The following is a 13,232-nucleotide window of genomic DNA, read 5'->3' on the forward strand; positions in this document are numbered from 1 at the left end:
TCCAGATTTTCCCACCCATGGCAAATTCACATGCATATAGAAATCCTAAGATTTCTGGCTAGTGACTAATCTAAAGAGCCTCAGTAGGATTCACAGTCCTTTTCTACTGAGTACACAAATGTCTTTATTTAAAATAAGGGCAACTCATTTTCCATTTTAGATGTAAGTACAGCATGAAGAGGCCAGAAACACCTCCCTTTGGGATCAACTACATTACCCTTTTTAGCTGTACAGCTTCTCTAGGAAGCAAATGGCATAAATCATCATTCAGTAATCACACACAACACAACGAACTGGGCTTTACATATATCTCATCTAGCCACAGGACACCCCATGGAAATTAGCTGTGTTTCCTCCAGCATCTGTCTTAGAATTATTTAAAAATTACGAGCTTAAATTCCTTGTGCAGCCAACAAAGAGACAAGCACATACAGGCAGACAAGGTTTGCCTGCACTGGTTATCATAATTCCGAGTCTCTATACTACAGGCCACAATAAAGCACTGCACACGATAACCCTTATTCTGCACACTTCAGTTTCCATAGCTTTTATTATTTTACATTCTGCATAAGGGAACTGTACTCGCACTATGGAATTTTTTTCATATCTCCTAATACAGTATGGGGCTATGGAAATACTCAGCTCACTTTTCTTTCTAATGGATTTCTCACTGTTTCCTTCTCTGCAGTTGCTGGTCCTTATCTGCTCATATTTTCAACTCTTTAGTTAGCTACATAGCTCATTTTCCTCGCTAATTGTCACTCACTCTCTGTTCCATCATGTATCCCCAAGCCCCATCACACTCTTACCTTTCTCAAGTACACAAGACCCAGCTCTCCCAAATACTCCCATTACCATAGCTCCTTGTGCGCCAACTGATACTGATGGTAACATCTGAAAGCAAAAGCAGCAACACAGATGCACGTCAGCCAGTACCTGTGACATATCTGCATAGCTCAGTAGTTTTCAGTTGTACATCTAGCAGCTTAACAGCAAAAATACCAACTTTAGTTCAAACTCTACTAGACACAGGAAGACTTCAATCATACAAGAAAGGTACTGCAATTTTACTCAACTGAAGCCGTTATTTTAAGTGACTAAGTCCTTCTGATTGAGACAGCTGTTACCTCTACACAACTGAATACATTACCTCTTTTATTTTTAATGAGGGCATAACAAAGGGCTCAAACATTTAGGAGCAATGCACATACACAGATTTAAAAACTTACATACAGTGCCCTAGTTTACTTTTAATATTTGAGTCAGAGCAAAAATCTCATGAAGTAGTGTGCAGAACAGAAAGAGAAACAGCTCTGTAGCCAAGTCAACCAGCCTCAGCAGCAACTCATCACATAGCAGAGTTGGATATTGCATATAGTTTCATAAATATTTACAATGCAGTGAGCACACAAATCCAGGATGCCGCAAAGCCCAGTCTCCTCCCTAGCAGTACCTCTTTTCACAATTTAAATAATGCATCGATGCAAGGAAGTAACAACTGATAAACCGTAAGATCTTTAAGAGATTACTGTTTTATACACTGGAGCGAGTGAGTTTGGGTGCCTGCCTATGGGCATTCCTGCGCGCTCAGAGCGCTTGTCCGCACTATCAAGTGAACAACTGAAAAGATGCGAGGCAAAAAAAAAAAATGGCTAGAACTTAAGACGCTGTGAATGTTTTGAAGTCCCAACCCTTCCTCAAGAGCATCAATACACTAACAACAGTAATAAAAACAAGTGAGAAAATACAGAATTTTGAACAGAAAGGTATATTTAAAGGAGAATTTGAATGGGTAACAACAGTTTGACTTGTGAGACATCCATCTTCCTTTCAGAGCACTACCATTTACTCCCAGTAGCTCCTACCTCAAAAGCCTTAGAGCAATATCCAAAAGCCAGAGGAGACTTTCCAGTAGGTCCCCTCATGTAACACAGTTCAGCTCCTGTAGACTTCTAGAAGTCTATAGGAAATATCTCTTCTACCTCTGCCTTCCTCTTTCCAAGTACAGGCTTGGAAATGGTGTATAAGAACACACACCTCCGTTAATGCAGGCATAAACAGTTAAATCAACACATGACATTTGACTTGAAAAGTGAGTGTTCTTGATTATGAGGAGAATTGTGTCTGCTCTTCTGCGGACAGCAGAGCAAATCCAATCCTGAAAATCTGCCTACATCTCTTCTGTTTCACAGCGTTTTCTGGAAGGAAACATCTGCATTGCATGGGAAAGGGAGTAAACCAAGAACTTCATTTCTCACTACACAATATGCTACATCCAGAGCAAAATGCCAGGAGTTCAGACACAATCAGACATCAAATTGCTACATTTCCTTTTAACATATACACTCAACAAAATCAACTTCCCCTTCCTTTCACAATACATATATTCAAAACCATAGCAGTTTCCTTCACATACAAAAATCTTCTATATTGACATCATAAATACAAAGTTTTAAGTCCAGATTTGCCAGAGTTTTAGTACAAACTGCTCACAGAGACTCCAAGCAGTTGCACAACATAGTCTTTTGTTTACCAGAACTCAGAATCACATCAGGAATGTGTCTCCCAGAGATGGTTTTTCAGCCTTAGCCTGCTAACTATACTTTCCATCAGTATCTCAGGACAGCCTTGAAAAAGCAGACATCCATAGGCGTGGATGTTCTCACTGCTACACCATAAGTCTCCCATGCCCATGTTGCTTCTAGTGTGACATAGAATGATGGACACAGTGGTCAGCAACAGGCGTGGCTCAGCCCACCAAAGCATTTTTATTAAAATTTGAAATTTGTTCAAATTTAGCAGTAGCCTTGAAAAGGAGAAGCTTAATTAAATAAGGAAGGAGCAGAAGCTAGAAGAAAAGCCTGGGGAGACAGGATATCAACTCAGGTAAAACTATGACTTGTCATTTTTGGACACAAGTGGCACCAAAGCCACAACAGAAGAAGTTAAGCAAAGCAAGATAAACAAAAACAAACTAACAAAAACCCAAAAAATATTTTTGAGGAAACCATCTCATAAGTTCATCATCACAGGGGCTGCAGGATGAAGAAGCTTGAGCATTCCAGAAAGGTTCCACATGCTTCCAGAATGGCTGGAAATCTATTTTCAACACAAAATGTAGCCATTAGCAACTTCAAATTTTGAACACTTATGAGTTGGCATTCCACACAAAAGAACAGAGAAGTACTCCTTGAGCAGTGAAGCTCCAGGTACACCATGCCCATAACTTAAGAGCACTGGTGTTAACAGGTCAAGATGTTCTCATCAGTGACTTATCCTCTTTCTCAGAACAGGATGAACTCTCCCAGAATGAGCAATTTAAAGCCACATTCCTCTTTGAGAATAGCATATTTGTCACTTTAGCTGCACTCATTAAATTAACATCACGAAACTTTATAGCAGTGACAAAACCTACAGAGTTACTCCAAAGATGTCAGACAATACCAAAGCCTCTAGGCAGACAGGTTCAACAATATCAGCTTAACTGCAGTAAGCATTAACTTTATCTGAGGATTTGCACCTATGGCTGTCTACAGCGTACGTAAAATCTTCACTGGTTATCCTAGAACTTCAAAGTTAAAAACAGTTGTCTGGAAAACCATTTTGATATGTTTTTGTTTGACTATTCTCCTAAACTTGCATATCCCTGCAGATGTAAAAGGTCTCCAAAACTAAGACACAGTGCCTTGAAAGCAAAGCCTGTCTTGTACAATGCTACAATGATTTATTGTCTTGCTTTTTGATGCAGAAAATTAGACATTGGCCACTGCCCTGTTTGTCACCACTATACTTGAAAAAGGCCAGAAGGGTAAAGCAGCAGAAGAGAGAGAAACACTAAGTTAAGGAAGAAGTAAGCTATCTGGAATGTAGTTCCTCTCAGCCCCAAACAAAAAACATATTATCCAAAAGATGCACCAAGACAAACAAAAATCTGACAGAGAAACACAATGTAAAAGAAAATCTGTAGTACAAATGGCAGAAGCCTTTGCTTTAAAATGCTTTAAGATCACTTTTGCCCCAGCCTAGAGACTGAAGAACTCCACAGAATGTTGGTTTCCCCTTTTGGCCTCACTTACCCTTGCCACACAGCCTCTGTGCAGCTGGTGAACAAGAGACACAGTTGGCTGCGCAGCTAATCCACATTAAACAATCCATAACAATATTGGGCAACTATAACTTTTTCAATTCTATTCAACACTAAGTTCTAAGACTGATCTTGAGACAAAATCAGTTGTTACATGAACAGCTGAACCAACAAAGCCTGGTTTCCATGGGTTTTTGTTCTGTATTTCTGTGCTCTCACTCCACAATAACTCAGCTTCTCCCTAAGTCCTTGCAATTCTTCGCAATCTCCTCAGCTTCCCCTGCCCTGAAGTTCCACACTGCTGTCTGGAAGCAAACCATAGGCCTGCTGCCTGCTGTAGGCCTGATGGGATGGCACTGCCGCCCATCACAGTGCAGGGGAACGGTATTTCATAAGCCACTTGACCACTGACTTCTTACAAGTTTTGTGAAGGTTCAGAAGTCTCCACCAAACAACTTAAGTGGGTATTTACACAGAAACAGGACTAAAAGAGCAACACGGCAGCTTTATGCTGAAAGACTTCTCTATACTTACATGAGAAAGCAGCCAGCGGAGGTCACATACCAGAATTTTTGCTCTTTGCTCCATTTCTGCTGTGCTCCTGTGTGTTACTGACAGAACAGTTCATGCCATGTTCCCTCAAAAAACATGATGGATGATTTGCGTGCTCATAGAGCCACTACATCACAGATACTGATTATGTAAAGGCTAATAGACAAATACAAAACTGTGTCAGCAAATTACTTCTACACTTCTTTTTTTCCACTGATTTCACTGGTACACCTTGAATACAATAACAAAAATTCCCCATGTTCCATTACTTAGTAACAAATCTCTTTATTCATTTAGCTGACACCTTCTGAGAAAGTGTACCCAAGTATGACAGTGAAGACCAGTCTCAAGATCCCCTACAAAAATAACAGTAAACAAAATAAGAGAGGTTCATGCTTTTGTCAGTGAGAAGAAAACAGACATTTGTACATCAACCAGAAAGCTCTGCTTTCAGCACTGATTTAAATACAAACAGCTATTTATGCTTTTCTCAAAAGCATTTATATCCAAATCAGTTTTGGTTGTGGGTTTTTTGGGTTTTTTTTTTTTTTTGAGCGTTTGGGAAAGAAGCGTGCCAGCCTCTCATCCTGCCAGTCTGCAGGAGTCTGGTCTCTCTTTTCTGTCTTCACTTGAGCAAAGGCGCTTAGATCTCCCCTGAGACATCTTTCCTCCAGGCTGAATGAACATAGTCCCCCCCTCCTCCCCTCTTAATGCAAATGTTGCAGCCTTTACGTTACCTTGGGGTCCCCAGGTGAGCTCACCCCACACAGCCAGTATATGCCTTTCAGCACAGCAGCTTCTTACTTGTAGGAATAGCCCCTGCAGGAGGCCCTGCAGCCCCTCCATTTCCTTGGAGTCAATCAACTCCTCTGCAAGACTTCACACTTGCTTTTGTTGACTGCCATGAGGTTCCCTTTTCTCCAGCGAGTAAAGTTGCCTCTGAGCAGCACACCTGTCTTCCAGCTCAATGACTGTGGTCCCCACAGCTTGGTGTCATCTTTGCCCAGAGAAGATGTGGGTACCCCATCCCTGGATGTGTTCAAGGCCAGGCTAGATGGGGCCCTGGCAACATACAGCAGGGAGGTCAAAATGGTTGGTCTTCAAGGTCCCTTCCAATCCAAACCATTTTGTGACTCTACAATCTGTGAACTAGCTAGAGGACTGCTGTAGCACCAGACACATGTGTTGCTCAACAACAGGAGCGTTTTTTTCAAGTCTGTAAGTGACTCCATACTAGTCACAGTTGTTACATCACTTCTATAATATTTACCCTTCTCATAACTCTTCCCTAATTCTTCATATTCACTATCTCCCTTTTAATAAAAACAGCTAAAATACAGCAAGTCCTTTAATATATTTTTCCTTAATGCTGAAATCCTTCTTCATTATCACTTTTGGTAGCTTACTGTAGAAAAGAAAGGTTAAAAAAAAGAAAATAAAGAAAATAAAAAAAGAAAAAGAGAAAGAGAAAGAAAAAAAGATATCAAAGTAGCAAAAAATCAGTATACCATGAATTTAGAGACTGCCTGAATATCTTCTCTTGAGAAGTCTGGTGCAGGTTTCAGAATGCACATGATTCAGTAGACAGATTGAGGGCTGTTTAGCATCACCAAATTTCTTCCATCATAAGACCTCATTTAAAATCAGAAAAAAAGAGAGGGGAGAGGTTCTTTTAACATCTCCTTAATCCAGAACTGTTGCAGATTATTGGTTTAAGCAAGGGCTTATGTATGCATGTCCGTGGCTTAGCATAATGGATGATCACCAAAACACTACACAGCAAGTGAAAGACCCTCTGGACACAAAAGACTCAATGTTTTAAACATATGTATTTGTTCTAATTTAAAAGTGAACATTTTTCTTGGTTTTTCTCTCTGACTTTTTAAGTCCAACTCCAGCAGGCACCCACCAAGAACAGCATCAAGTATATTCCTCACTCCCACTCCTTCGAAATATGCTGAATGTACCATGGTTAGCTCCTTTGCTATTTCATAAGCACAGTCACAGATTTCTTATTTTCAATACACTTCTCATTGCAATGGCTATAAGTATATAGTCCTATGCCTCCAAAAATCATGAAGAATTTCTGGAACTGCTCCAGACCTAAAATCATCTGCAAAAGCAGTTTTCATGTCATGCCATACACACTTCAGGAACTTTGTCCTAAACCACATACAAACCACAAGGATCACAGATGTCCAGGGCTTCAGTGCCAAAGGCTCAGTGATCTCCTATTACTTAATCAGCATAAAAACTCCTTCCACAAGAATGGAAACTTACTCCCATGTGGCTTGCTGCTGGATCGACTCGTGAAAAGTGAAAAGCAATGCAAAACAGAAGATCTATAGTAGTCCAGCTCCAAAAATAGGCACATGAACAGGTTATGTGAAGGAGAATAAAAAACACTTGAAAATGTAGACCTGTAGGCACAAAAAAAAAAAAAAAAAAGAAAAAAAAAGAAAAAAAAAAAAGAAAAAAAAGAAAATGCAGTTCAAACCCTGCAGTGGGCTGCACGTGCTCATAATAAAAGCAGAAGCATACACATGCCCAAGAGACAAATCTTCACAGAGCAAGAAACCAAGCAGATCATAAACATAAGCCTCTAGCACTTTCCTGTAGAAAGGAGTGCTGGGGGTCAGAGCTGCAATGCCAGTCTCTCCATAGGGGAAGATCCACGGAGAAGTGTTTGAGGCACACACATGCCTGTGAGAAGCCCAGGAAACTGACATGCCACACACTGTGCTTGTCCAAAACACTTCTTGAAAAAATTACGATTTACTAAGTCAAAAACAATTTCCTGGTCTTTCCTTAAAGTGAAGTGTTCTTTCTTTGCTCTACATTACACATCAAATAACTTCAAAAAGAAAATTTTATCTTAATTCATCAGACCACAAAGAACAACAATGTTCTCCCCCTCAAGTACGAAAAATGTTTTCTGACTAGCGTCCAAGTGATTACTTATTATTACACTTCACATACACAAAGAAGGAAAAAAAAAATGTTTCAAAGAAAGTACAAAAGAATGCAACCAGAACATATTAAAAATAAAATCTAAACCACAACAAAAACAAAGAGACAATCCCTGACAATCAAAGACAAAAAAGCAGCACCATCCTATCAGACTACTTGTGCAAAGGGAGTTCTTAGTCCAAACTTCTTCAGGTGCTCTCTGGCACTTCAGCAGTCCTCATTCATCCTTGTTAGGTCACTCATATGCTGCCTCAAACTCTCACTCTGGCAACCCCCAGATTTAGATGCCATGTTTTTGTCTGAACTTCTGATAAGAAGCAGATACCATGTGATGGACCACTTGAAATACACAAGGTGCAAAAACTAAGAGAAAAAGCTGCAGTGCTCATTGGCTGAAAAAGCTTTAAATTCCATCTTTGTAAAAAACAAAAGCAACCCCACCAATCTTGGCTTGAAAAGATTCTGTACACGTGTGGATTTCGTTTTGCCAGCAAATGCTGTGGGTGAAAAAAAAAGAGAAGGAAAAAAAAAAAGGCTACATAAGCAGCGAAAACAAACATAAAAATGCAATAAATAGTTCTTATGGTTTGTTTTGCTTTGTTTCTCAAATTGAGCATTATTTTTTTTTCCTCCAAGGATTTGCAAAGCTCAGACATGTTTAGCATTATTCTTATGAAGCACTCCTCATTTTAAACTTTTTTTTGTGAGAAGGTAAGAATTCTTCTCTGCACGCGTCTGTGAAATTTCTATCACAGAATGCCAGTCTTTGCACCTGTCCTAAAGCATAAATCTGTGTGATGCAGTAAGAGTACAAAATATGCCCCTTCCTTACGTTTTTCTTCAGAATCTTGGAAAGGAGCAGTTCAAGGCTCAAATAGCCATGTGCTGGGATTTGCCATAGACATGGAAAGGTAAGTGTTGTAGCACTGTCATTAAGATAAAGAAAAATCATGCAGATAAAAGAGAGAACTGTCATGACATTTATCTCTCTGAGTTGGTACAGCACAGTACACAGAATTATTGACTATCTGTTATTAGTGATGAACTGAGCTGCGTCTGTCAGTTGTAAAATGAGACAGACCCTGGTAGAAACTGTACAAGTGTTAGACCTGAATTGCTTTTCAGCTGCAAATCCTTGTCATCTTCGCTAATGCCTATGGACTGACACCAACAAAAAAAATCAACAGAGAGAAGTGTTTGTCACCAGTCATACACCACACTCCAATCTAACAATTTCCCTTTTGACCTGAATTCACCTTTAATTTAGTGTTGGCAAACTGAAGGAAGGATAAAGGAAGACACAGATAATCTCTTGCCTGCTTTCTGGGCACAACTTTCAGTTAACAGAAGACAGGTGAGTTTGCAAACCGAGCCAGCTGCCAGCCATACCACAGCTCTGTTTTCACATGGGTCCCCATGCCCTCAGTCCCTCTGACAGCCAGCAGATCAGTTCCACGAGGCCACACAGCTCCCACCAATACTGACCACAACTGCTACTATAACAGATTGGACCAAACAGAAAACAGATTATTCCATAAGTAGATGCTCCAAAGAAAAGCATGCACTTCAGAACTAAAAGTGTATCTTTGGTCTTCTTCCTAGGATGAAAGAGTTTTGTAACATTGAGACAAGTTGAAATTTTTCATTCCTCTGCTCCTTCCTATTTGATAGATGAAATAAGTCAGTTAAGCAAAGATAAGGTAGTTACTCAGTGTTTTTAATACTGCAATTTAAAGAACTGCATATTCACTTTACCTTTTTGCCTCCAGCTATCTTTAAATACTTTAGTTTAGGGGAAAAGGAATTAACATGGCACTTAAGACAGGTGTCTTTTGAGCACCTCCAGTGACCAGCAGGGTTGGTTTCTTCTCACTGGTGACAGGTGACAGTATGAGGGGAAATGGCCTCAATGTGCCAGGGTAAGTTTAGGTTGGATATCAGGAAACATTTCTTTACTGAAAGGCTTGTAAAGCACTGGAACAGATTCCCCAGGGAGGTGGTTGAGTCACCATCCTTGGATGTGTTTAAAAGCTGTCTGGATGTGGTACTCAGACACATGATTTAGTGGAAGGTTGTTAGGGCAATCTGGTTAGGTTGCAGTTGGACTTGGTGATCTTTAAGGTCTTTTCCAACCAGAGCAATTCTAGGATTTATGATTCTATGATCAGGACTCCGCCAATTCTCTCCCCAGCCTCTGCAGCCATGGTGCACAGCAGCAGACACAGCACACTGCATGCAGGTGAATGCTGAGGGCACTGAGCCCTCCTAGCTGCACAGGGTGCTGGCAGTGCTGCTCCACATGGGTTGCAGCAGGGCTGCTTTCACCAACGAGCCCATTCCTCAGGCACTGCGGGTTTGCTTCTGTTGGAAAACTGGCACCGATCCTTTACCAACTGCTCCAGTTTCTCCAAAACGAAAGATTTGGGAGGTGCTGAGTTTTTGCCCTAAATACGCGTCTCCTGTTATTCCTTCTAGCAAAGTTTTCTGATCGGACTTAGCCTCGTGTGTATCAAACATTATTTTTAATTTTAACGTGGTTCTAACTAAAGAATTTGCAACGCGTGGAGTAAAAGCAACCTTAATATTAGCAAAGCTTGCCAGGTGGGATCCAGAAGAGAGCAGCTGCTTATGCAGCTTAGACATCACGTATCTCTAGTGTTAAGTATGTTGCAAGTTCCAAAGCCGCCTCTCCAGAGGCACCAGAAGAGCAGAGCAACAGCACAGATCCCCACACTCGGTGGATCTGCTGAGGTCTGGAAGTTCCTGCAGCTGCCATGCTGCTGGGCTGCTCCCCCTCCTCCCTGAGGAGTCACACACATCCCAGCAGGAGCACAGCACTGTGCTGAAGATGAAGTGCCGCTTAAGATCAGGATCAATTTCCTGAACAGAACAGGGAATAGGCTCATCATGCAGTGTTTTCTCGTCCAATTTCCTTTCACTAATTTGATGGTCATGAATAGAGACCTTCCCTTCTGTTGACACACACAGTCAGGGAGAAATACAAAAGCATAATGAAGCAACAAAAGGGAGAACCAGACATCAACATTTGTCCTGCAAGTAGGAAAAAAAAGACAACAAAACAGCAAGTTCCCTCAATTTTGCTTGTAAGTTATGGTGAGATCACTAGCCCTTAGTGCTTGAGGACCAGTTCATGAAAGTACAGTTTCGAATTTTTGGCTTTTTTCCCCCCACCATAAATAAATAAATAAACAAACAAACAAAAAAAATTAGGAATGCCAAGGGAGACCACTGCTTTCAAGACCAAGATGAGTAAAGTGCTCAGCAGAACAACCCATGCTCAGCCCTGATCCTGCAGTTTGGTGCATCTCTTTTTCTTCCCTGGTGGCAGTGTTGGAACGAAGCAGGCAGAGGTTCACAAACTCAGAACAACAGCCATTCCTTTTGGAGACAAAGGTGCAAACATTTCTCACCTGCAGACTACAGATCTCCTGCATTTGTCTGTAAATCATTATCGTATGAACAGAAGGTGAGTCAGAGATCGTACTGCATGGAAACATTTCACACATCTTTGAAATCACGATGAACATCAAACATTCATCCATTACTGCGACTTAAGTGCAGTGTAAAAACTTCACTACCCAACTCTTCTGCAAAAGCTCTGAAGAAATGATTTTGAGCAAAGTGGTTCTGACTCCTCCAGCAAAGAGTGTGCAGTCAACTGTGGGCAAACACCAAAACTGGAGCACAAACCTCAAAACTCCTTTCTTATTCTGGAAAGAGAAACGTAACCACTCTGCCATCTCACAGCAAGGGGACATGAGGGCTGCGATGGAATCACTGTATGCCGAGTTACATTTCCATCCTCCACCACGAATTTCTGATTGACTGGAGATGGAGAAGCTCACACCTCGCAACAGCAGTGCTCAAGGACATTTGTTTATGGGATAACAGTGCGGGATGGCTGAGAGAGGCTTTGGGATCAGGCTATCATCCACATCAGGGACATCCAAGCAATTTTAAACAAAAAAGTTGGAATCTTCCAGGTGAAATCTCTGTTTGGTTATCACATATATCCTAATGATCACCTTCTCCTAAACACTTTACATGGAAGGCCCACAAAGCTAGAGAGCAGGGACCAAATATCTGCATGCACTGTATGGTCTCAATGCATAGGGAAAGTTGTTTTTGAGCTACGTGATACAACTTAAACACACATAGTCAAGTTCTGACTTGCATTTCTGCATGATAACCCTTTAATACACCACCAAAAAACGATTTCCAGAGGAACTCACTCACAGAATCCACTGCACTTAAGACTGCCATCATTGTAAACACTGTTGCTGCACATTCCTGCGAATCACCCGAGCAGCTCCCCAGGACACTAGCACCACTAGAAATGAGATGCTGGACTGATTAGATATCTCACTTCTTCACCACCGGACCCAAAGAGAGGTGCCACGTCCTGTATCGCTTTCTGACTATTCATGCACACACAATGTCATTCTCGCTGCATTAACGAGGAGCCGACCCAGTCCCGATGCTTAACACGGAGCGTGCGGGAATCTCCGCAAAGTCCCGACGCCGGCCAAGGATCGCGCCCGCGCCGAGCGATCCCGCGGCCAGGGGCAGCAGCTCCCACGCGGGCACAGCGACTCTGGGAGCACTTCGGAGCTGCGCCCGGTTCTCCACACTCCCGAACACGCACCGCGACCTACGGGCGTAGCGAGCCCCAGAGGGCGCGGGCCAGACTCTCGGGCTCGCCCGCCGCTCCACCGCCCCCGGCGGCAGCTCCGCCCTCCGCCCCGCCCCGCCCCGTCCCGCTGCGCCCCCCGCCCCGGGGACGGCAGCCCCGCTGCGGGCCCGCAGCCGAGCCGTGTCGCGCCGCCCCTCCCGGCGCCGCCCGCCCCGCTCACCTGGCGGCGGGCCCCTGGAGCCCGGGGCAGCGCGGGGAGAGCCGTGGCCGGCGTGGCCGCCCCGGCCCTGGCTGCGCGCTCCCGGCTCCGGCGGGCTCGGCCCACGGAGAGGCGGCGGCGGCGGGCGAAGGGTGGCGGGGGGCGGCGGGAAGCGAGCGGCGCCGCCGCCGCCGTTCATGGCGGGCGCGGGGCGGGGGCGAGCGTGGCTCCGGGGGGGCGCCGGGAGGAGGCAGGGAGCCGAGGGGGAGGTGGCGGCGGCGGCCTCAGCAGCCGGGAAGGAGGTGGCGGAGGGGGCGGGGGGCGGCGCAGGGGAGGAGGCGGGGGCGGGCAGGAGGCGGCGGCGGGGGCCGCCCATCGACCGCGCGGCGGGGGCTGCTCCGCGGCGCTCCCCGCTCGGGGCACAGCAGGGCCGCTCTCCCACCGCCGGGCGGGGGTCGAGGGGGCGGTGACGCGCTGTGGGGCGCGGGGCGGGCGGGCACCGGCATCATCCCTCTGGGCGGGGGTTCAGCAGCGGCAGCCCCAGCCAGGCTTTGCGGGAAGAGCCGACTCTCCGCCGGGGGGGAAAGAGGAGGAGGAGGACGAGAAGGAAGTCTCTCCGCCTTCTTCCTCCCTCCGCTCCGGCCCCAGCGGGCGGGCGTGCTCAGCCGTCCCGGCGCCTTCTCACGCCGGGCGCCGGCTGCCCGCGGTACGGCGGCGGCTCCTCTCCGCCAGCAGAGAAAGGGAGGCAAGACCCGGCCTCCTGCCGCTCGGCG

At 44.5% G+C, this 13,232-nt stretch overlaps 1 protein-coding gene across 2 annotated transcripts in view; it reads right to left on the reverse strand.

The window, feature by feature from the left end:
* Positions 1–12,579, reverse strand: part of RNF38 (ring finger protein 38) — a 91,162-nt gene extending 78,583 nt beyond the window's left edge. The window contains exons 1-2 of one of the 2 annotated variants that reach the window (XM_048931021.1): positions 12,481–12,528; positions 810–894 (exon numbers count right to left, since the gene is read on the reverse strand). In XM_048931021.1, coding sequence (XP_048786978.1) covers positions 810–894 — 85 coding nt within the window. In that variant the 5' untranslated portion in view covers positions 12,481–12,528. Of the gene's footprint in view, positions 1–809; positions 895–12,480 lie in introns of both variants that reach the window. The other variant, XM_048931023.1, reaches the window with a different exon arrangement.
* Positions 12,580–13,232: the final 653 nt, after the last annotated feature.

This window comes from Lagopus muta, chromosome Z (assembly GCF_023343835.1).
Source record: "Lagopus muta isolate bLagMut1 chromosome Z, bLagMut1 primary, whole genome shotgun sequence".
Lineage (NCBI taxonomy): Eukaryota > Metazoa > Chordata > Aves > Galliformes > Phasianidae > Lagopus > Lagopus muta.